The 25,414-nt window shown below is 41.7% G+C and overlaps 2 protein-coding genes across 3 annotated transcripts in view; both read left to right on the top strand.

Moving 5' to 3' along the window:
- The first annotated feature begins 8,205 nt into the window (after positions 1–8,205).
- Positions 8,206–15,063, top strand: STRAP (serine/threonine kinase receptor associated protein). The gene is made up of 10 exons (XM_014870067.2): positions 8,206–8,402; positions 9,393–9,528; positions 10,279–10,360; positions 10,610–10,682; positions 11,291–11,387; positions 12,004–12,141; positions 12,496–12,632; positions 13,086–13,235; positions 13,706–13,771; positions 14,102–15,063. Exons 1-10 carry the CDS (start codon positions 8,291–8,293, stop codon positions 14,167–14,169), a joined length of 1,059 nt encoding a protein of 352 aa, XP_014725553.1. The 5' UTR covers positions 8,206–8,290; the 3' UTR covers positions 14,170–15,063.
- A 3,556-nt stretch (positions 15,064–18,619) lies between these two features.
- DERA (deoxyribose-phosphate aldolase) overlaps positions 18,620–25,414 on the top strand; it is a 46,606-nt gene continuing 39,811 nt past the window's right edge. For both annotated transcript variants that reach the window (XM_088164531.1, XM_088164530.1), the window contains exons 1-2: positions 18,620–18,713; positions 25,264–25,361. In XM_088164531.1, the coding sequence (XP_088020657.1) occupies positions 18,683–18,713; positions 25,264–25,361 (129 nt within the window). In that variant the 5' untranslated portion in view covers positions 18,620–18,682. The remainder of the gene's footprint in view (positions 18,714–25,263; positions 25,362–25,414) is intronic.

The following is a 25,414-nucleotide window of genomic DNA, read 5'->3' as shown; positions in this document are numbered from 1 at the left end:
GAACAAACACCCAGAAACTGCGTTAACTGCTTCCCTTTGAGTACTCCTCGTTTCACAAATGGAATCAAACCAGCAGCTGCCACTCCTGAGACAGAGACTCACAGGCAGAGAACTGAAAGCCAAAACACAGCTTTCATCTGAATCTTCTGCATTGTCTGCGGGAGAAAAGGGGCGAAGGGAACACATGAATTCAGTTAGCAAAGCGTTTGCAAAGCGGTGAGGATCATGTCCAGCAAACCAGCTGTGGCTGTCACCGAGGAGCTGATAAGAGGCAGGAAAAACAGGTAACAGAAAAAGCCAAGAGAGGTATCAAAGGCTGGTTAGGAGCCCCAGGACAAAGGCCTGGAGTCCTTTGGGAAGGCAGGGTTACTGCAGTTATTACAGTGACCAAAATATTTCACTTCCAGCAATCCATTCTCATTCATCTGCAGCCAGCAGTGCTGCAGGCCTGGCAGATAAGATGCTGATCTGACAGCTGTTTAATGGAACATGCAGAATAAAATGAATGTACTAATACATAACTTCAAAACTTTCTGCCGGTGTATTTTAACTCTCACAAGAAGAAGGAAAGTTGTTCAGAGGATGGGATTCAACTGTGTTTGGCCTCTCCTGGACGCTGTCAATAGGAGGGCTTCGACAAAATAACTGATAGCTGGTTTTGGTCTTTCAAATTGGCACATATTTGACTAATGATCTACAGACTGAAATCTCTCTGCAGCTCTTGCCAGCTGTAGTAATAGCCCATTCCAGGTGCTGAGCAGGTTTGTAATGGATATTTTCTTTTTTTTGACTGTTACACTACAACATAATATGCAGTTAAATTACTTATATCGTTTCAGTAGGTTACCAGCCATTATTTTCCAAACTCTGCTCCCATTTCCCACTTCACACATGACTGTTTGTTCAGTGCCCTGAATAATTGAGATACCAGAAATGTATTTTTGATTATAGTGCCATATTCACCTTAATTATTTCTAGGCATATTATTTCTATAAAAACGCCAGCTGAAAATCCCAGATATGCTCCTGTGATACAGAGCTTTGCCTGTAACCTGTTTGCAGCTGTCAACTCTTAAGTGGTCACAATATTCAAGGGATTTGCAGGAGCTGTAGAGTTTTACTGGCTCTAAAATGACTTTTTTTCTTTGCCAGAAAAATTCCTTCCCAAAAGCCTGCACTTGATAAAATTCCCACACAGGTCCTCTGTACTTTGGTAAATCAAGAGTGCCCCAGCTATCTCAGGGAATGTTTTTGAGATGCCAGAACACACTGCTTCCTTTGGATTTAATGTGCCCACAAAGATGTAAACCACGAGGACAAAAATCGAGTTGACCTCGATTAGTTATAAAACCGGGGTGGGGGAGATGGGGAGAAGAGAGATGACATCATGAACAGCAGAACTAGAGGAAATTATCCCGGCTGCCACAGAACTGGATATCTCTGCTCCAACACTCTTACAGTGAATTCCTGGGATATGCTCCGGTGTTCAGAGCCAAGCACTCACTTTCCATAGGAATGGAGTACTTTGAGATAAGGCCTAAGATTAACTGCTTAAGGACTTTTTCTTACTACTTATGCCCTTAGGGTCAAGCTTTGTTGTTAAATTTCAGAGGCCCTTGATGGGTGTGAAGCTGTCTTGGGAACTTTTTGATTTCTCCCTGCTTCGTGCACAGTCAGCTGATGGATCTCTAACTAGAAGTAAAAAATGGTATTTTCACCTGGAATAAAGCAGTAAAAGTGTCCATAGATTATTTCTTCTTCTGTTTTTACCCGGCCACTTCTAGCCCAAACCTAAACTGCTCTGTCATACAAAGCTATTTATATATCTCTATTAAATGCTATATAAAACCTGGGTCACAGCGACATTCACATGCAAATAAGATTCTTGTTTTTAGCATCCGAGATGGCAGGTGACCCATTACTAGTACAAAGTGGATTCTGACACGGCTGTGAGATGAACTAAAGCCTCCTTTCACCTTGTCAAGCTGTTCCTGTTTCATCATCGTCAAGAAACGAAAGGAAAGAAACATGAGATGCACTTTTGGGAATCCCAGTCTGTATTTTATATATCACAGTGATGTGGATGTGCAGCACCAAATGGGAAAGTTTCACAGAAACCCAACTGGCAAATAACTTCATTGAACTAATGATTTTTCCAAATATTTGCATAAACATTGTGAGTAAAGTTCTATTGAAGAGTAATGAGGGAACTTTCTATCTTTTTGACTCACTCCACCATTAAATAATTTCAGTTCCTTGCAGTTATATAATTGTTATGCATCTTGGGACAATAATCTTTTTTCCCCTAAAATCTCAGTAATAATTAAAAGACTTCTTTGTGAATCTTTGTCTTCTGTCTCCTATGTATAAAAGCATGGCCATCATCTTCTACCATCAGTGTTATTAATTTCTTTCAGAGTTTGATCATGGCGAAAGACCAAAACCCCACAACTGTAGTTATTCCAAGCATAATACCACGAGCCAAATTAATCCATGATCTAATAGTGATGACATTGGTGGATTCAGTCCAGAGACAAATGTAGCTTAAAGTTGTTTTATATTCTCATGTCTCAGAAGAGCAACAACATTTCTTTAAAAGTTGAGATTTTTATGGCCAGAGGGTGGAGAGAATAATATGGACTATTCATGCAAAGAAATTTTATAGAATCTAGTATTTTTTTTCTAAATAACACAAATATATGTCACATATGAGTAGTCTTTCTTATATATTTCTTGCTATCATCTATTTTCAAGCTCACCTATTTTTCTGGTGTGCCTTAAAAGGGACACAGTCTAGTACACAGTAATTTCCATAATAAAAAAAAAAGGTTTCTATTTTTTCAAAACTAAATTATTGTGCAAGTAGTAGCAGAACAACATTATTGTGTTCCTGTTCTCTGCAGTGCCAGACTTGCTCTCATAAAATAGAAATTACCACGTTGCTTGGTGAAGAGAGGCTCACAGTCAAATTACAAACTAAGTCTTATTTATTAGAAATCAGAGTATTTCACACTATTAATAAATATTATTGGTACAAAAACTGCACTTGCAAGTGACTGCCAAAAAAATAGAATCTGAAGAAAATCTGCAGGATTGTTCAAAAAATTATTAGAAAAGGCTCCTCAACAAGCCTGACTGATGTTACCTGGATTCGCTTCGGTCTTTTCAGCAAAGCTTTTACCCCTGAAAACAAGAAAAATCCCAATGTCCTTTCTATGTCAGATCAGTTCCAGTGTTCCTAGGACACTGTGGTTGATTTTCAGGGGCTGATGTGTGAATTAGTCTTTTAGAACAGCGAGTATAAACATTTTGCATTGTGAAAAACATCTTGCAAGTGAAAACATCAAAGCAGCCTACAATCATGAAGCAGCTCAGCTAAAGCTCCTTCCTGTACACTTGTCTTGCTGTTTCTTACAGTACAGTAAGCTCACAGAGAGGTATTACAGTGGTGATGATCCTTAGAGAATAAGAATTTTGCTAAGCTGTTCCCTGGAAAGCAAGTAAACTGGCAGGCAATTTTAATTCCTCTTTAGCAGAGCTTTACAATTGGATTTGGTTTTGTTATGAGTTGAAATTATTTTTGCAGAGGTAAATGTTTATTTAGCTGGCCTGAGATATCAAGGGGGTCCAACACGAGGCTTGAAAAGAAGCAGAAAAATAATATTACGTACATTTTAACTTTACATTCCTTTATTTCCTGAAGGTTACCTTTAGCAACACTATACTCTGAAGACATTTGGATAGAAACTGGGGAATCATTTCCTTTTCACCTCTCCTCTCTGTCTGGCCAAAATGACCAACTGTTACCTCTCAAAAGACAGAAAGGGACCTGAAACCTGAGGAGCAGAGAAGCTATTATGGCAGAGATAAAACAATTTGAAACATCTCTCTTTGGTTTTATCATTCTGTGGTTGATGCACGCCCTGAATGTGTTGGATCCCTGCCCTCCAGACAGATGGGAATGACAATGTTAGGAACGATGTTCTTCTCGTAGGAGCAAATAGTTTAGAGATCCTGGTGGTTAAAAAGCGATCTTGTATGTGACGTCCCCAGAAGTGACAGGAAACAAGGTACAAATGCAACTGTGAGGTACACAAATGATAAATCTCCCATTTCCCCTCCTATCCAGCTTCCATTTCTCCTTGCTGCTGCCTCAAACTCCTCTTCACACTCCTCCCTACTCCTCTACATCCCATTTCTCTGTCTAATCCCCTTGGGCTCTAGCACACACATAAACCCAAGGAAAGGCAGTGGATCCCCAGCTCTTACCCAAATATTCTCAGGATGCACTGCAGTAGACTTTCCTACCAGGGACATCCACCAGAAGAGTGGCCGTGGTCCAGCACTCACATTCCCTACATGAATGTTAAAAAAAAGCTGCAGGAAACTAGAAAACAAATATGGTCACTTGCTGTGAAAAGCTGATGTAGAAAGGACTCCTTGACTAGAGGCACACTGATGTATTATTTTTGAAATATGATTACATCTGCCTTTTATCTTTCATCTTGTTACTCAGTGATAATTGACTGCTCAAGGCTGGCACTCATTTTTAATTATCCCCCCGGTGGAAACCCAGCAACACACTCTGCAATTTCTCTCACATATCTGCATGCACCATCGATAACACATCATCCTTCAGCAAACACCAAGTCCTTCTCTTATTCTTTCTTTTTTTGCCCCCGAAATTACCTGTACAGTGTAGTATAAAAAAAAAAAAATTAAAAAAACAGAACAGAGGTCGGTAACATCAGTGTGTCCATAGACTACACTGAATGTTTTGCCATTCATTAAAATAACTCATAACTCATATTTGAGTTCTGCTAACAAAGATTCTGCCCTCCTGCTGTGTCTTGGAGATTTCCATTTACCTATTTAGCTAATAAATTTTAGAGAATTAAGCATTTAGTAACTTCTTGAGTGCTGTGTCCACACAGCTGTCAGGCACAAACTGAAATAACCATCCCTAGGTCACCTCACAACAGGAGCTCTGCTAGAGCTTTACTCCACTAATAAATACGTAAGGAGCTCCACTCAGTGGTGAGACAATGTATTTCCAACTGTGAGAGCGATGAGAGAAGAAAGGAGTCTTTGGAAATGTAAATATGTATAATTAAAACATCTACTTAATTGACTCTCTGCATTATTCATTGTAATCATAACACTAGAATCATAACGTTTCACTGGGATAGCTTTATTTATTGTCAGCAACATTTCTGAGAGAATTCAATCACTGGAACATGATATATAATCACCCTGTTTAAAACAATAAAACTCAATATTATCTCTTTTCTTTTTCTTTTAGTTTAAGATTGCTAAACTTCCATTTGTAAGTAAGATTTTTTTCATCTTTCCTTCTTCTTCTTGTACCATGTCTAGACTTTCTTGAAAAACTGAAGCCTATTTCCCAGTTCCTACCTCCTCTAAAAAATTCTGTATCAAGCAAAGCAGCTACAGAGTGTTATGCCCTCTGAGGGTACAGAATTCATGTATTTTGAAAGCAAACATTTTCAGACTGTTTGGAATAAACTATTTCAATGGAGGTGCTATCAGGGAGAAAGTCTGAGACTGCTGATTGAATCCTGAGTTAGGTCTAACACCAACTCTGGAGACTTTAAGAAAAGTGCATTTAAAAAAAAAGTGTAGACAGGTTTAATTTCAGAATTCATTCCATATGTACTTAGCTGTATTTTCCAATACCCTGTAGTTCTGCTTGGCCTAGTGGGATGTCGAGATTTTATAGGTTTTACATCTCCATCATTTTTCTCCTTTTCTGATTTTCAGCTGCTCACTGGCAAATTTGAAATATTTTTGCCTTTCTCTGCCCGTTATGGATTTTGTGTCTTCCTAAGTGGATTTCATAAGCTTTGTGCAGGTGGAAAATCATGCTCCATTTAATAGAAGACAAAATCAATCAAAGCTATGAAATCATTAAAAGTAAACTTCCCCAAACACAAGCTTCTCATTCTTTCTGTTTCTCGACCTTGAATTCTAAGCAGGTAATTTAAACTTAATACTAAGTTTTTCTTTGTATTGACCCTCAGGATCATTTTTTTCCACTGAAAAAGTTGACAACATCAGTTACCAGAAGAGTTTTGGGTTTTTTTTTTTTTTAATGTAAACCCAAATAGCATTTCTAGGAAGGAGACATAGCTTTATGCTTAGATAAGATTTTTGAAAAATGTAAATATAGAAATAATAATTTTATTGTTTGGAAAATATACAGAAAATCTTAAAGACACTGGAAAGGCCCACATGGCAACCTGTGGGTCTGAACAGAAAAACTGTTGATCTATGATACAGTGGCAGTATGCCTGAAAATGAGTCAAGTTACAAAATCCTTAGGAGTTATTTCTGAGAACCCTGGGGTGAGAAACAAAATACCAGAATAATGTGAAACATGATGCCTATATTTTAAATAAAAAAGCTGTGGAAGTCTGCAGTTAGCTCCAATCTCAATTTTCAGTTAATGATTTAAATACTTTTCCTAGTTGTAAGGCTTAAGAGAAAAAGGAGATGATTAACTGTCAATCATTGTGATTCTTACTCAAGAGGAACACCACTCCCCTCATCTTTGAGTAAGGTTGGTGACACATTTTCAGGTGCCATCCTTAGACGCTTCTGAGGGCAAGTCCAGACACACCCATAAACTTGTCCTTGGCATAAAAATGCATCCCTGAAATCTCCACATCCTTCAGGGCTTTCCCATGGCCTTTCCAGCTGGAAAGGCTGATCAGACCCCACAGTGAGGCTGAGGGGAGCTGGCCCTGCAGAAAAAGTGGGGTTGACTTTTGGCAGGAGTCACTGCTGAGTTAGGAATGAGCAGAACACTGAGGAACCTTGGCCACAGCCCTGGGGTGAGTGTGGATGGTGGATGATGGATGATGGATGATGGATGATGGATGATGGATGGATGGATGGATGATGGATGGATGGATGGATGATGGATGATGGATGATGGATGGATGGATGGATGATGGATGATGGATGGATGATGGATGATGGATGGATGATGGATGGATGATGGATGGATGGATGGATGGATGGATGGATGGATGATGGATGGATGATGGATGGATGATGGATGATGGATGGATGGATGATGGATGGATGATGGATGGATGGATGGATGATGGATGATGGATGATGGATGGATGATGGATGGATGATGGATGGATGGATGGATGGATGGATGGATGGAGGATGGATGATGGATGGATGATGGATGATGGATGGATGGATGGATGGATGGATGGATGGATGATGGATGGATGGATGATGGATGATGGATGGATGATGGATGGATGATGGATGGATGATGGATGGATGATGGATGATGGATGGATGGATGATGGATGATGGATGGATGGATGATGGATGGAGGATGGATGATGGATGGATGATGGATGATGGATGGATGGATGGATGGATGATGGATGGATGGATGGATGATGGATGGATGGATGGATGGATGGATGATGGATGGATGGATGGATGGATGGATGGATGATGGATGGATGATGGATGGATGGATGGATGGATGGATGGATGATGGATGGATGATGGATGATGGATGGATGATGGATGATGGATGGATGGATGATGGATGGATGGATGGATGATGGATGGACGGATGGATGATGGATGGATGGATGGATGGATGATGGATGGATGGATGGATGATGGATGGATGGAACAGTGAGGAGGTGGCCGCTCCCTCAGGGAGTGGGATGGTGGCTGTATGGGATGGAGGTGCCATCGTTGTTCCTTCATGGAGTGGGATGAGGGATTAATAGGAGAACCAGGAACTTGCTGCTCCCCCACAGAGCAGGGTGAGGGATGACCAGGACGGTGATGAGCTCGCAGATCCCTCATGGGGCGAGATGAGAGGATAAACGGGACGTTCAGGAGCTCGCTATTCCCTCAGAGAGAGGGATGGCGGCTGAATGGGACAGGGATGTCGCTGTTCCCTCATGGAGCGGGATGAGGAATAAACCGGAGCTCGCCGTTAACTCCCGGAGCGGGATGAGGGATGAACAGCAGCTCTCTGTTCCCTGACGGAGCGGGCAGAGCAATAAACCGGAGCTCGCCGTTCCCCCCGGAGCGGGCAGAGGCTCGGCCCGGGCCCGTCCCCGCGTTGGGGCGGTGCGGCGGTGGCCTCGCCCCGAGCCGTGACGCGCGTCCGCCGGGAAGCGCTTCCTGCCCGTCACTTCCCCCGCCGCCACCGCCGCCGCCGCCGCTCCCGCCGGGCCGCCGGACTCGTGCCCTGCCCAGGCCCCTGCGCTGCCGCCGCCATGGCCATGAGGCAGACCCCGCTCACCTGCTCCGGCCACACGCGGCCCGTGGTGGACCTGGCCTTCAGCGGCGTCACCCCCTACGGATATTTCCTCATCAGCGCCTGCAAGGGTGAGCGGGACGGGCGCCGCTTTGTTCGGGATCCTTCTCGGCGGGGGCGGGCGTGGGGCAGCCCCGCCGCTCTAGGCCGCGCATCGGCGGCCCCAGCGGTGTCGGCGGGGCCGGGGGGGTCTCGGTGCCGGCGTGTCCCGGCCGCTCGGGGCGGTGACACCGCCTCGGTGTGCTCTGCGGTGACGGAGCGAGCGGACAGCCGGTTTTCTTTGCTGGAGATTCGGTGCCGGATGGCCGCGGGGTATCGGAGCCCGTGCAGGGCTGGGAGGTGTCCGGAGTGGTTTGTTTGTAAAAGTTCTGTTCCCACCGCCGGTGCACATGGGCTGTAGGTTGAAAGCGAGCTCCGGTGTGACCGGGACAGCTGCCTTGCCGTGCTGGACACGGTGTGATGGTATCTCCTTGCTCACTGTGGGAATAGCATTTTGTCTTCGTACATGTATATTTTAGTCGTTTGCGTGCATAAGTTTGAATGGGCATTCCTCTTTGCCTTGAAGTGCTTCCAGTTCAGCTTTGCATCTTGTGTGAACAACTCTTTGATGGCCTTCCAGAAAACACTGATGATAGGAAAGTCTATTACTACTTCATTTTTGTATCACTGTATGTTTTAATCATATCTCACTACGACCATAAGACTTGTCTGTACATACTGATGATCTTATGATACTGTCTGTCCTACAAGAAGAAAACTTTAGTAAAAATAAAACCTAAATGAAATGTTGCTTACTACATTCCTTCTGTCTTGAAGTTACAGACATGTACCAGGAAGCTTTAATCTCATTTGCAGTAGCATTTAAATATGAGTACAGTTTAGATGCATGCAGCAAGTACAGCTGCACATCTGAACTCTACAGCTAAACCCCTCTGCAAAGAGTGGCTTTATAAAGTATGGGCTATTTCCACATGCTGGTGCGAGGGAATATTTTTCCTTTTAAAAAAACCTGTTTCCTTCTTTTACCGCGTTGCCTGAATTTTGGTTTTGTTTTGGTGAAGATGGCAAGCCCATGCTGCGCCAGGGAGACACGGGGGACTGGATTGGCACGTTTCTGGGGCACAAAGGGGCTGTTTGGGGTGCCACCCTGAACACGGATGCCACCAAAGCAGCTACGGCAGCAGCAGATTTTACAGCGTAAGTGATGAATTGCCTTCGTGGTCTGTGTTTTGATTTTGTTCTGTAGCTCTTTGGTGACAACATAGCTGTACTAAATTACTGATTCGTTTGTTTCTCTTTAGAAGCTGTTAGCTTATTTTTGGCTTGCCAAATTAAAATCTAGATTTCTGCCTTCTTGAAAGCAGCTACATTTAATTCTGTCCTGATGAACAGCTATGATTGCTTCTTGATGTGCTTAATTATCATACTGGTTTACTTTTCCTTAACTTCTCTGTGCAGCTCTAATCTCTGGCGTTGCAGTTACAGCAGAGTTGAGAGAGGGATTTTTATTTTTTCATCTAGCCGTTAGCCTCTTCTTATTACAAGAAACTTCTAGTGAATTAGTTCTTTGATGGTTTCTGTTTTGTTTGTGCTGTTTGCAGTATTAATGAATATTTTGCGAGTTGAATCTTGTTACTAGAGGTCAAATTCTATTAATAAAGTTGCAGACAGAGAAGAGCCCCCTTTGACTTCAAACTAAAATGTTAATTAGTTTGCATGGTCCTAAAGAAGAGCATAAAGGAAAGTGGTGGGATAGTCCAAAAAAAGCTCTGGTAACAATATATAAAATATTTTTGTTGGCTAACTGGGCTAAAACTTATAAGAACGTAGCACTTAGGCTGAAATGTTGTGGTGGCATCAGGAAAGACTGCTTACAAATTCATCTGACTGTCCAGGTTGATTTGTCCTGGTGCTTCTAAAATCTGAATGTTTCCTCTTGCTGTTTAGCAAAGTGTGGGATGCTGTGTCAGGGGATGAACTGATCACACTGGCTCACAAACACATTGTCAAAAGTGTGGATTTTACACAGGTATGAGAAACTTTTATACTTTATTCACCAGGGAAATAAGATCTTGAGTGTGTTTCGCTATTAGTTACTTTTTTTTGCTTTTTTTATTTTATATCTTAACAGGATAAATAGCCTAAAACACTGCTGCTCGTTTTTAGGATTGTAATGTAAATGTCTTAGAGGCTGTCTGAGGGAAAAAGCTGTGATTTAACTCACAAAGGCTGTCTTTTGATTCAATGTAGAGTTGACTCTCTATAACTTCTGTTTCAGGATAGCAATTATCTGTTAACAGGTGGACAAGATAAGCTCTTGCGTATCTATGACTTGAGCAAGCCAGAAGCAGGTGAGTCTGACTTTTAAAACTGGTTCTTAGAGAATTTTTTAAAGTTAAATAAAAGCTCTGAAATTAAGGGGTTACTTTCTGTTATGAATCACAAAAAACAAAGGGCCACAGAACTGCTTGGGTTGGAAAGGCCCTTAAAGATCACTTGGTTCCAAAGCCTCTTCTGTGGACTGCTAGACCAGGTTGGTTAAAGTCCCATCAGACCTGGTCTTGAACACTCCCCCTTCAGTCCAGACACACTTGAAGTTGGTCTAATTAATTAAAATTTAATCATCTGAAAGAAAAAAGGAATCCACATACGTGTGAAGTTTAAATTGTGTTTAATTGTGTCTTTAAATTCTTGTTGATACTGAACTCTTGAGGGCTGATAGGAAATCAGAGAACATGGATGTTCACCATGTGAAGTTTTGGAAAGCTAGGCAATCAGATAACCAGTTTGTATTTATCCTGTTCCTGGAATAAGACCTACAAATAAAGTCCTAAGTGCTTGAAGTAATTCTGCTGTCTCTAGTAGATGGAAATCTTTGTAGCTTAAGGAAGCCCCTGAACTGCTGCATGCCATTATTTCATTTCATTACATGTATTAAAATATTTGGCTTTATTTTAAGAACCTGATGTTGTCAGTGGACATACTTCTGGCATTAAAAAGGCTTTATGGAGCAGTGATGACAAACAGATTCTTTCAGCTGATGATAAAACTGTCCGGTAAGAAAAAATAACTTTGAGTTTTCTTTATTGTCATGCTCTGTGTGAGGATATAGTTCTGTTCTTTTGGTAAAGGATATGAGTAGCACAAGTTAGACAGGAATAGACATGCAGCAGTCAGCTAATGAATAAAGATTTTATTTTTGTCATAGCAGCACAGTTTAATTTCTGTTTAGATACCTCTTGCACTTCTAGATAGAAAATTATATTATGTTAATGAACCTCTGTAAATTGGGATTAGTACCTCTTCATCTTTTGAAGTAAAAGGACAGAATGGAATCTTCAGGCCTTGCTTCAAGATCTGTTCCTTAGGAGAATTAAACCAAGATTTTTTAATCTCCAAGAGAATCACTGAGTAGTTAAATGGTGTGTATATACCATTTAATGTTGTGGCATTAAGCTGCAAAGGTAGAAGTGTTTTTTAAGAAGGGATATGTCTTTGAGCTTGGCCTTGGTGAGAATGCAGATAAAGCCACATGATCTGAAGTGGAGTCAAACCATGTTCCTTGATGGGTGCCTTTTTTGATCCAGGTTTTGTCATGCATGTGAGATGGAAAGTGTTTGATTTACAGAAATCGCCTGAGAGTCTTTTTTTCCTTTTTTGTTTCCTTTTAAGCCTCTGGGACAGGAGTACCATGACTGAGGTGAAGTCACTAAATGTGGCAATGTCAGTGAGCAGCATGGAGTATGTTCCAGAAGGACAGATACTGGTGATAACCTATGGGAAGACGATTGCTTTTCACAGTGCAGAAACGTGAGTCCAGTTTTCACAGGTGGAGTAATGGGCTTCTTGTGGGTAAAAACTGCCTGAACAAGGCCAGAATCACCAAGCTGTCTCAACTGGCATCTCTCTGATGTTTCAAGAAAGGAAGTTACATGCTTAAACATATTCCAGAAAGTATATGTGAGCTTTTGTTTTGCTTATTCTAAACTCAGTTCTAACTTGACAAGCATGATATTTGCAAGTATCAAAACTTGTTTCAGAAACTCTGTGGGGTTGCATTCTATTTCTGGTAAAATCAGTTGAGATTAGTAGAATGACAGTTTTCTTTGCTCTCAGGATTTTTTTTTTAAATATGAACTTTGTTAATAAACTTTTCTCCCTCAGTCTAGAGCAGATTAAATCATTTGAAGCACCTGCTACAATCAATTCTGCATCACTTCACCCTGCGAAAGAATGTTTGGTTGCAGGTGGTGAAGATTTTAAACTCTATAAATATGACTATAATACAGGAGAAGAATTAGGTATGTTTGTCTCCTATAATCATAAAGGAGTTCTGAGATGGGTGTTAATAAAATAATGAAACTGTTGTACTTAAATGAGGTCTTAGCATAGCATACTGTGCAAGAGGATAATGAAAAAGTTTATAATATTAAACATTTTTTGCTATCTCAGTTAACCTAATATTCTAGAAGTAATTAAAACATCCATTCAGCAATTCTGCACCTATTAAAAAAATTCTCATTCTGTGTTGCTATAATAGCTGTATGTTAAACTGTCATACCATTCATTAGATATGTCAGTTATGAGATTTTTATGAGAAATGTATTGGCCAAAATAGTTTCAAAAAAACCCATATTTTCTTACTGATCCAGTCCTCATTTAAAATTATTTGTATCAGAAACTGATGTGCTTGTACTTAAATTTCAGCAGTTGGCTGAAATTTGAAATTGATGGTGTTGCCATGTTCCCTTCAGAATCTTACAAAGGGCACTTTGGTCCCATCCACTGCGTGCGATTTAGCCCCGATGGAGAGTTATATGCAAGTGGCTCTGAGGATGGCACACTAAGGCTGTGGCAGACAACAGTAGGGAAAACCTATGGCCTTTGGAAGTGTGTAGTTCCTGGTAAGTGCATGCTTGGTGCTGGTGAAACTTGGCATACTCCTGTAACTCCTGTCTTCTGAGGGTTTGTGGTCATATCTGTTCGATTGAAGGATGTATTTTTTGGAGCTGTCGTGTATGGAATTAACAGTATACCAGGAAGCTTTTTGAATATAGACACTTCGTGGATATTTAAGCCAAGAGTCTGGTGTATTTTTATGTTAAAGAGCTAGAAGTAGGTGATGCCACTTTTATAATTCTGAAGGAGGGACTCTAGAAAGTGTGGATGGTAGTTTTATATTGTACTCTGGTTCTTTCAGCTTGGGGAGAGTAAAGCAATAACTACATGTGGGTATTCATTAATAGAATTGCTTGCTCAAGTGTTTCTTCTCAACCCTGAATTACATGGAAATTAGGTTTTTTTCTTTTTAAATTGAGGTGAGTGGGTGAAACTGAAGGTATTGACTGTTTGTTTTTCTACTCTTTCTCTACAGAAGAGGAGAATGCAGAAGCAGCAAAAGCAAGGACTACCCTTCCAGGAACTGCAGAGGAGGAAATAGGTAATGAACTGAACTGTCAGCTTCAACTGCCTCAGTGTTAAAAGATAGTCAGGATGATAGCATTCCTTAGTATGGAAGGAGTAGTTTCCCTCAAGTGCTTACTGGTATTTTTCACTCTTTTCAAAAGACCTTTGAATGCATTTCCCTGACACTGATTATGTGGTAGGTTTCAGACTGGTGACAGAGCTGTGCAGGCAGAACAGATGGGCTAGAACAGCTGTCTCAGCTTGAATGGGAAAACAAACTGAACTGGTCTCTTTAAGCAATCCCTGTAACATTTCTTTGGTTTATGTATTTAAAGTGAAATTAAATAACACCCTTTTTATTTAGTTGCAGAAGAGATTGCCTCTGAAAACTCAGATACAGTGTACAGCTCAACTCCTGAAGTGAAAGCCTGATTCCTGCAGCTGTTACATGGCACATGGACATGTGAGACTAAATCAAGTGAGCAGTGACAGCCAGCAGCCTTCCAGAGAGCGCTCCCTGCGTGGGGCAAAGATGGGCAGTAATTGATGAGAATGCGGTGGAACTGGCTAGGTGTTGTCTGTAAGAGAACTGAGCATCCAAATAAAAACCCAAAAGACAAGTAGTAGAGTTCTGCTGGCTTTTTGGCATGACTGCCTACTGTCTTTTCAAAGAAGTGTGCAAGCCAAGATCCAGTCTCTCCAATCTCAATTAGACTCATTGTAGTGTGTTTTCATTATTACGAAGAAGAGATACAATGGCTTTTACCTTTTTTTTGTTTTGTTTTGTTTTTTCCCTTGAAAGTTGGAAAAATTGGCTCTAGTTGAAAAGAAGGGATTATGTACTTAAAAGTATTTGGTTCGGGTTTTGTTTCATTGTATGCTGCTTCTGAATGTTTAACTGTTTTCAGTTGTCTAAATAAAATGCCTCTCCAAACTCGTACGTTACTTTTGAGCGTTGGGTTCATGAAATGGAAAAGCAACCACATTAATCACGTAATCCTTGGCATCTTGGGTTTGTACTCTAGAGAGAGAAAGCAAAAGAATGTTTTAGGGTTGGTACAGAGGGTGGCAAGTTCTTTGATCTGTAAGCTTTGTATCTTTTTTTTTTTTATTCTTTAAAGTTTGAATGTAAACATGAGTCTTGAAAAACAGTGAAAAGTCCTAAATTAAACGTGCTGCCTGAAGTATTTGGTTGTACATGAAAATATCAGAGGCTGGCTGCAAATCTGTGTAAAGCTTGGGTTTAGTCCTCCAGACTGGATAAAAAAGTTACCCTTTCAAGGTTATAAATCATATTTTCTTCATTAAAGAAAATAATTGCCATTCTTTCACTTGTCATTTCCTTTAATGTTATGCTGAAAGCTTTACAGAATGCATTCTGTGTGGTAAGAAGAAAGAGGTATATTTATTCATACACATTTTTATTTTTTCGTATTCCTACTTGTCCTTACTGTCCTGTTTTCAGAGACTACCTATTTGAATTTTATTCTAAAAACAAGCAACTCTGGTTTACAGCTAAATGGTTCAGTCTTGCTAATTCCACTAAGGCTCCACATCTAGTACTTGAGCATAAAAATTTTATTTTACAAATTGGATGCATTTAAAATGAGGAACTTGGAGCACCTCACCCCATGGTGAAACTTGTTGCATGCTGTGGGTTTTATTCCATATTTGCAGTAGGCTCTATAGCATTTCATAAACATGTCTGGAATAAAATCTCAGAATTGTTTAGCTGGGGAAAAAAAACTTTACCATCAAATTCAGCTGTTAACTGTTAATTAGTTATTCCCACGTTCACCAAAAAACTCATTCTGCATTTACAGTTTGCTTTGGGATGCATAAAAATGAAATAACTAATAGTCATGTAGTAACAGCTACTAAAATACTGGAAGAAGTTAAAAAAAACCCAACCCAATAAAACTAAAGTACTGTTACGAACAAGTGTTTGAAAAATCACCAGTAAGGATTATCAGCAAAACCTAGATTTAATATTAAGTGACACGACAACAAAGTTCACGTGCAAGATTCACTGTGCTCCTTACAGGACAGTTGAGGCATGCCACAAACAACAAACAACAAAAGCAAACAAAGTCCAGGCAATCACACAGATTAACAGAGCTGTCTAGAGGGATGTGTGTGTATAGTGAGGGCAGGGATAAAAAGGAATAAGGCCTAAAAGCTTAACAGTACTCAACAGTACCATTAACCTTCTGCCTTAAACCTAACAATTTTACAGGGGAACAACACTTCACCTACACCTAACTTAACTTAGAACTTTACAATAACAATTTAACAGGGGAAAAACAACAGAATTTAACCCAGTTTAGGATTTAGGATTTAACCTTCTTTACAGACCTTAGACATCCAAGGTACCAATGTTTCATCCCAGACACAGTTAAGGTCAGCATTGTGTTTGAAAGTGTGGGAACAGGGATGTTATGCCATTGAGGCACGAAAAACAATTTCCAAGGCTGTTCTTAAAGAAAACAAGAGCTCACTAGACAGCAGGAGTTCCTGGGAGCAGACAGTGTTTGTGATGAGCTCAAGGGGAGCTGAGCCCTGTGCTGTTTGTCAAGGCCAAGGCATCACAAATATTTCCTAGATGACAGTGTGGCCTGGAAAAGGGGGAGGAGGAGGAGGGTTCATCACCACAAGTACTTGGAATGTTATTTTTGGACTGCTTTGACGGGTCCTAAAGTGCACAGTGCAGGTGGTGTATGCTTCCAGAGTGACTGCTGTCTTTCAAATCGTTGCTTCTCAAAGCACACATGCAGTTTTGGGAAAAGCAAAAAAGAAAAGTGTCCTCAGCTTTCAGGGCTATGAGCCTTTCCTGCTTTACCTCATGCCATTGTGAATTTGGGGTTTCTCTGTTAGCACTGAGCAAATAGGACTAAAGTTGGGCACTGTTTCACCTAAACATCAATATTAACAATATACAATATATTTTTCATGAGACTTTGTGGGTTTTTTCCAGATCTGGAAAAAATGTAAAAGCCATGAAATTTTCAGTGCCTTTATTACCAGAATTTCACTCTGCAGGTACCAGTAGGAGTTTTACAGGTTGGTAGGTTGATTGACCCCATGTGTTTGTGTGGCACCAGCTCCTCCTTGAGGAGTGACCATGAAGGAACTGGACAGTGCCTTGACTCATCACCACACAAACAGCACGTTTAGTGCTATGTGAAAACTGTGAAAAACGAGATTTGCAATTTGAATTTTTTTTTAAAGTTTAATAAGAGATGAAAAAATCAACCAGCGTTGGGGTGCACACCAGTAAAGTCGAGTGTGATCTCTATACTGTTACATTACTGAGGTACATACATATTCATGTACTTCATACATCATTCAGACATTCCTGTGAGTTTTTGATGTTTCAGGAACTCCTCGGTTTGTTTTCTTTAAACTCTAACTTTTCTGCACGACATCCTGTGAGATATGTTTTATTTCTTCTTGTGATTCCATCCTGTTGTTCCACATCCTCCAATAAGGGGTTAACAAATTCTTCTACGATTCTTCTCAGGTGCTCTGCTTTATCACTGTTTTCTTTATCTCCTGGAGAGGTTGGCCAGGAGATGTGGGAATCAAGATAATTGTTTCCCCACCATTCTTTCAGTCACACAGAAGCACTTTAAACATTTCTTGTTTTTGCTAAGGCCTACAATATAATACATTCATCACATCACTATTTCTATAAATTACACATGTTTGTATATGTATATATGTTACATACTTGAACTAATAGATTATGATATACTAATGAACAGCTAAATAGAATTATACATTGTACTCTATCCGAATATTTATGGTCAATACCAGCACGCAAAAACTAATACATAAATGCAAAAGCCAATATTTGTGGGTAGGTAAGTTGAAAGGATAGTGCAGAAGGCAATTTTCCCCAATGAATTAGAGCTGTACTGATTTCTGAGGAGTGGAAACAGCCTTGCCTGCCAAATGAGGATGGGGGTTCTGAAAGAGTGGGCGAGCTGGCCACTAGTCACACTTGGAGTTGGAGCTTGAGACCCAGAGTCTGCTGCAGTTTGGGATGGGGTCCTGCTGCAGTTTGGGATGGAGTCCTGCTGCAGTTTGGGATGGAGTTCTGCAGTTTGGGATGGAGTCCTGCTGCAGTTTGGGATGGGGTCCTGCTGCAGTTTGGGATGGAGTTCTGCTGCAGTTTGGGATAGAGTTCTGCAGTTTAGGATGGGATCCTACTGCAGTTTGGGATGGAGTTCTGCAGTTTGGGATGGGGTCCTGCTGCAGTTTGGGATGGGGTCCTGCTGCAGTTTGGGATGGGGTCCTGCTGAAGTTTGGGATGGGGTCCTGCTGCAGTTTGGGATAGGGTCCTGCTGCAGTTTGGGATGGAGTTCTGCTGCAGTTTGGGATGGGATCCTGCTGCAGTTTGGGATGGAGTCCTGCTGCAGTTTGGGATGGGGTCCTGCTGGATGTGCTGTGAGGAGGAAGGGATATGTGGTTGTGCCAGGCACAGACAAGGTGAGAAGATGCTGTGTGAGGAACACACAGGGTTAGGTGGCTGGGTAAGGGACAGGTTAGGGTTTAGCCAGTCATGCAGAAAGGAGGAAACCTGCAGAGAGGGGAGAAGGAGTCAGTAAGAAAAGCAGTCAATGCTGTGTGAATCAGCTAATGAGGGAAGGAGTTGCCTGAAAGAAATTAACTGAAAGAAAGCATGAAAAGATTTTAATAAAAGACTGGTGTTGGTGTCAGTTGTGTCCGCCTCGACATAACTACTACAAATATTACATGGCGGTTTTTAAGAGAACGGAAGGGCCGTGTATCACGGAAGGAAAGGAGCGGATCATGCCCGCAGCTGCCCCGGCCGCGATCCTTGCCCGGCTCGGTCCCCACGTGGCGGAGCCGCGGCCCCGCCGCTTCCTGCCCGAGCGGGGCGGAGCCGGACCGGAGCCGGGTGTGCCCGGACAGCGGGGCCATGGCGGGCCGGAACCCGGGCACCGAGCTGGGTAAGGGCATTCCCGGGGCTGGGTATCCCCAGAACCGGGTATCCCCCAGGACCGGGTATCCCCGGAACCGGGTATCCCCCAGGACCGGGTATCCTCGGAACTGGGCATTCCCCGGAACCGGGCATAAGCTGGGCTGGGTATCCCCAGAACTGGACACCCCCGGGACCGAATATCCTCAGAATTAGGCATCCTCCAGGACCGGGCAGCCCCGGGACCGGACACCCCCGGGACCGGCTATCCTCGGAACTGGGCATCCCCCAGGACCGGGTATCCCCCGGGACCGGGTATTCTCGGAACCAGGCATCCCCCAGGACCGGACACCCCCAGGACCGGACACCCCCAGGACTGGGCATCCCCCAGAACTGGGTATCCCCCAGAACCGGGCATCCCCCGAACCGGACACCCCCGGCACCGGGTATCGCGCAGAACCGGCCATCCCCGGTGCTCGCTGCGGGTCCCGGGACGGTCCCGCAGCCCGGCCCAGCCTTGCCGGCACTGCGGAGCCGAGTTCCCGTGAAAAGCCGAAATAGGAACAGCGCTGAGCTTCCCGTGGGCGTTCTGACACGAAACCGGGAGCAGGGTTTGGTGCTGCGGGTTAAACACGAGTTCCGTGTCACACAGGGGTTTGGATTGCGGGGTTCTGAGCAGGGCAGCCCTGCAAAGCTAATCCTGGTTCTCTCTGCACGACATTCTGTCCAGTCCTTCCTCCTCTCTTTCTCACAAAGAGATTAAAAACACTGAATCCTGTCTCTGATTTGCGAACTCGAGACTCCGCCTCTTCTGCTCGCTCTCCTTGTTTCTTGCTCTCTGAGGATTTTCCAGGTGTTTTTGGTCTCCAGCCCGAAAGGTGGCTGTGCCTCAGGTAAGGCAGAGCACAGCCAAGAAACTTTCCCTTTTCCTGCCTTTGCCCTTTTTCTCCTCATTGCTGGGGAAGGGGAAAGTGCTGCAGCAGGGGGATGAGTTAAAGCAGCGAGACTTCCTACAGCCCGCCTCTAAGGTGTGATAATTCGGTCAGTATGAGGAGGCTAAGGTGAGATAATTCGGTCAGTATGAGGAGTCTAAGGTGTGATAATTCGGTCAGTATGAGGAGGTTGAGGTGAGATAATTCGGTCAGTATGAGGAGGCTAAGGTGTGATAATTCGGTCAGTATGAGGAGGCTAAGGTGAGATAATTCGGTCATTCATTCGGATGTGGACGATGAAGCAGAGGAGACACAGGCAGTCATGGACAAGGGGGGGCAAAGGGCAGCTGGTGTGGAACAGGTAGGACTCAAAGCTGGCAGGAGCAGAGTTCAGGGATTGTTCCATCGTGTTCCTGTAGTGAGAACGAGCACAGGCACTTTTTGCAGACATGCAAAAACTGCATTTAAACATGCAGTGTAAATGTTAGCGCTGTGGATGGATAAGTGGGAGCTGCGTTTCCATTCGCTGGAATTGTGGAGGTGTTGCAGCTTTCAGAAGTGAGCTGACTCCTCTCTGATGTCCTTGTTCATGGGCTGCTTGTAGGGACAGGTGAGTTTCGACTGCAGCCGTCTGAAGAGCTGAAACAAACTTGAATAATGACAAAACATCACTAAGTGTTAGGAAAAGCAGCTAGCACAAAAGTCTGCAAATGCACTCCAGTTGCTTTCAACTAGGGGTGTGTCATGCTTTTTCTTAATAAATTGAATAAATTCATCACAATGATGTTTGGGGAATCCAGAAATTTGAAGGTGAGGTCAGCACAGTTCTGATCCTTGTTGCCATCCCTTCCCAGTGATCTTTGTTTAACCCAGCTGGGTTAGATGTTCAGGACAGGTGTAGGAAAGGGAATGGTGTGGCTGTGACCATGTTTAAATGGCACATTCTAGCATCTGCCTTATGCTGGCTGCTGTAAAGAGAGAGCTGCACCTCCCTGTCATTTGCTCTCCCACTAAATCCCTTTCTGAAATACAGCAGCAGAAAGAACAGGGTAAACCCTTACCTTTATCTTTCCTAGCTGCTAACAATACTCACTGCTTCTGTGACTTAGGCACTTCAGCTTTTGAAGGCTTTACAAACCTGTGCCAACAGCTTTAACACTAATTCAGGTGACTTGCCCTGTTTCCCACACAGCTTTGTGTAGAATTAGAGTTTTCTAACAGGGACATCTAGTGGCAAAATATATTCTACTTAAAAATACATTTTTTGTATCCTTTTCTGTGTCTGCTGTTTCTGTGCATGCTACATAATGTAATTATTGAAGCAGTAGGGCTCTGGTGTTGCCTTTAGAGAGGATCTATTTGTTTATCACTGACAAGCCAAACTCTTCACAAATCATGGCATGTAGTGCTTTCCTGTGTGATATAAAAAAAAAATTATAAAATTCCTTGATTCTTCCCCCCTTATCTCCTTGTCAATGTACCCATCACTGTGCCTTAATAGAAGAAAGTGTTACCTTGGAATTAAGAATAGGTGCATGTTACACAGATGAAAAGACCCTGATGTGTACAGTCAGGGACTCTCCAGTCTCATACACTGATCCCTTCCCTCTGTATGTCTGAATATATACACACACATATATTTGTGTATTCTGAGTAAGAACTAATTAATTGCAGTTGTTTTACAGTGTTCTTGCATTCCAAAAAAAACCCATTATCTATCTGTGTTGCTCAGACCCTCTAGCTGAAGGGCCAAAAATACATTCATTATGTTTCAATTGATATTTTTAATTATAGATGGTATTTCTGAGCCTTCTGCATGTGAGAGCTAGCCTGGTGGTAAGTGGCATTTAGATAATGAAGTGTTACATCCCTTTTCATGGCAGCATAATTCTGCTCTAATATATTAATAGCTGTTTTTAGCCTGTACTGTGGCTCTGGTTCTTCACTGTTCTAACACCTTTTGAATCTGCTGGGTAATTCTAATCGAATTTGAAGGATAAGTAAATGTCTTGGAAATAAGTAAGGCTGTGGGTGGAGTGACCAAATCAGTTCTTTGCTGAGGGAAAAGCAGGTTCAGATCAGCAGTTACATGAATTTTCATTGCAGCTATTTTATTTCTGGCCTTTATGCCAGTACCAGAGTCCTGTTTTACTCGTGCTTGTAAGGACCACGTGAGGACAGCTGGGATTTTGGGGTGAGGAGATGTCTCAAGCCAGGGAAGAAGAGAGGATAAAGGAAGACCCACATGAAATTAAGGATCTCTTGGTCCATATCAAGTGTTGCTGTGGAAAAATAGCTGTGACTTCTGTCCTGACAAAGCTGGATAATCCCAAATCTCTAAAAGGCTTACATGGTGAGACACCTGTAACAAGACCTGATCCCAAAACCTTTTTCTCTGCCTGCAGTGGCTTTGCTCAGCTCTTTGTGGCCAGCTGGGCTCAGCCTGTGGCCAGCTGAGCTCCTCATTTCTCCGGGAAGGTTCAGGACACAGTTCTCCCAAAATAAAACAGCTTTCATCACTTCCCTTCCCCTTTTCTCGTGTGCTCATGGTAGGAGCAGGAGCACACATGCTGTCCCTGGCACACAAAATGAAATAATCAGTTGAGGGGGGCAGCTCCTTTTGGGAACAGTGCTGCCTTAAAATGCCTGTGAAACTCCTGCCTCAGGCATTCTTCAGCTTTCTGCTTCACCATCTGAAGGGATGCCATCAACACATTTTTTTTAAAAGCCTCGATAAAGCCTAGTCTGTTTTGTGAGGAATGTGTTAGGAAGCTTAGATATTTATGTAATTATCCTAATGAAGTGGTTTCATTTATTGTTTTCTGAGGAAATGCTCAGTAGTTTTGGATTCGTGTTCTTCAAAGAGAGGAGATGAATTTCCTGTTAAGGAATTGAATATGATTTTTTCGAATGTCTTCAGAGAAAAAAGTAAACTAGAAGAGTGATTACAGAATATTGACTAATTAGCTGTAGTGTAACTGCTTTAATTACTTTTATCCCTGAAGCCACATGACTGTGCAGATGACTAGCAGATGACTTATTTAAAAAAAAAGAAAAAAAGACGTGTTCACACTGCAAGGTTAATGAGCCTAATTAAATATAGTTTTCCTTAGCCAGATACTAAATCATAAAGCTTGGGGGAATGAGGGAGGGGGAGAATCCAAAGGCAGTCAGTTCTATTTCAAAAAATGGTTTTATTCTGATATTTAATGAAAAAAAGAGAGAAAAGCTGGAATGCTGAGTGATTTTTCTGAATAAAGGCACTTAGATCTAAAGATTTGATGAGGCCTCACACGGCAAACTTTGAAAGTCTATTTAGAGACAATTATGCTGAGACATATTTGTTTTCACTTACCCATTGCTTTAATTAATGTAGGAATGGGCTTGAATAAAAGGTCTGTGTTCTATGGAAGCCTCCATCTGCTGCTGCATATTACCAGAACCTTTGTCCTTCCTTGCCGTGCCATTTTTATTGCACCCTTTTATTTCCTTCATGATGTCTCACATTAAGCTGTACAGAAAGGATGGAGCTCTGATTTTTTTGTTATGTTATTCCTTTTTTTTTTTTTTTTTTTTTTTAATTCTTTGCCTGTGCTGTGATTCGAGTTCCCACACTCAAAAAAAAAAAAAAATACTTGGAGATCCACATTGTGTGGTCTTTCAGGGACTCTTGTATCCCATGCACAAAAATGAGATATTGGACATTACTGAGTTGCCATGGGTCAGGTAAGGAACCTTTGGGACTAGCCTTGAGTCACTGAAAACAGAGGGTAAAATGTGTGGAAAGGCTTGAACCAATGGATTTTGTCCTATTTGCCAAGAATGTGCAGTCAGCTATTGCTGATGTGCTGATACTTGGTGGCTTTGACAAGGGACTTTGGGCAAAGCAAAAGCAGTGGCTCATTTCCACTTCCACTCTCCTTCCACACCTTTTCTCCCATTATGAATTGTCCTCTTTCTTTTTTTTTTTTTTTTTTCCCCTTTCCTTTCTCCAAATGGCTTTACAGTTGATTATTTTCTTTAAGCTGATCTGGTGTGCAGGGCTCTACATCCTAAAAAGATTTCCTAGACCTGAGTCAGGTGGGGTAGATCCAACAGCTGTATCAGACTGAATCCTCTACAAACAATGACTAATGAAGAATTAACCTACTCATGGGCAAAATTTGTGTCCTTTCATTGAAATTTTCATCTTAAACTTGAATTTTCCCTAACAGACTGAACACTGTCTTCATATTCTCCCAAAGAATTGTTTTTATAAATAATTTCTTAGTTCGTTTTCTTGGTTGTCTTCAAAAATGTAGAAAGAATAGGTTAGAGCAGACCAACTGAAAGGATCTTTATTAGAGAGGGAGAAGCTGAGTTCCTCACCTAAACTGCTTCCTTTGGTTTTATGGCATTTTCCAAAGGGGCTGAAAGGTCACTGTGCACCCAGGAGGGTTCAAAAGTTATTCTAATAAATGGGATTGTGATTAAAATGATGCTATCTCAGCACCTGGCACGTCACAGAAGAATCAGAACACAGTTTGTGTGTCCCTCCTCTATTTATTTATTTATTTATTTTATTTATGTGTCTTTTTCTCCCCCATGGACTTTGTTAAATGTGTGCCTACTGTGCCTAGAGGAAAAAAAGGAGGAAAGTTGTAGCCATAGTTTTTTCTAGCAATTTTGTCTTTGTCTACTAGCTTTTTTTTTAAGTTTGAAACCTTTTTTTTTAAATCAACATGCTCAAGGGAAATGCAATTTAACACTGTAGTAAAGAAGATTCATAGAGTGACATGCTCTTAATAAATTCAGTCACCCAGAATTATTATCTCCTGGTATCTGTCTATGCCCATGTCTATATTCTGACCTTAACTAGTGGTGATATTTGATGATTGATGGTGGTGATTTGCTGGTGATTGGTGGTTAATGATTGTTGATGTTATTTTTCAGAGTGTTTTCATGGAATGTTTATATGACTGGTATGTAGAAGAATTATTTATGTTCTGGGATGTGAGAGATTTTAAAGATATTCAAATTTCTTTTTCCTGTGTACTCTCATGAACTGTCTGTGTTTGTTAATATTAAGAATTACACTCTGGATTTACTATACTAAGCAGAAATTTAAAAGATTCAAGAGCCTGAACCCACAGTTCTCCTTTATCAGTCAGTTACACTTTGTTAAGCAGTGGCCAATATTTGATTCTTCTGGCTCTAGACAATTTCATTATTTCCCAAAGAGCATCTGCTGCTCTTTGGGAATTCTGGAATCTAGAAATAAGTCATCAGGCAATGGCAGAAGGATGTTTGGTAGGTTGGTTTTGTTTTTGTTTTTTTTTTTTTTCATGTTACACATAATAAACTTCTCAGTCCAGGGCTGGCAGCACAATGTCTCTGTCTCATCAGCACTCAGTTAATTCACTTGTAATGGCACAGAAAACATGTGTGAAATACCCAGTTCACAGATCATCCCCTAACAGAAGCTGAGCTTATTTTGGGCTGGTGATAAATATACAAACCCTTAGAAGGACGTGAAAGCACAACACTCTCTTCAGAGCTTCCAAACTTTCTACAACTCTCTTCTGAAGTACCATATTTTAAAAGAACACAGAAATAGATGAAGCTTTTTTATTTTATTTTATCTTTTTCTTTCTTTCTTTCTCCCCCCAGAACTTGGCTGGATCTCCAAAGTGTATGTGAATCGACCTGCAGTGGTGAGGCATGCAGAACAAATTAAAAAATGGAAAACTGTGAAAGGTAATTGGCAAGTAAGTGCTCTTCTTATGCATTCTGTTCTTGTATTTTTAACACACTCACTCTC

The sequence above is a fragment of the Sturnus vulgaris genome, chromosome 5, assembly GCF_052056855.1.
Source record: "Sturnus vulgaris isolate bStuVul1 chromosome 5, bStuVul1.hap1, whole genome shotgun sequence".
Taxonomy (NCBI): domain Eukaryota; kingdom Metazoa; phylum Chordata; class Aves; order Passeriformes; family Sturnidae; genus Sturnus; species Sturnus vulgaris.
The sequence above is the reverse complement of the archived record's forward strand: the minus strand, read 5'-3'. Positions and strand labels throughout refer to the sequence as shown.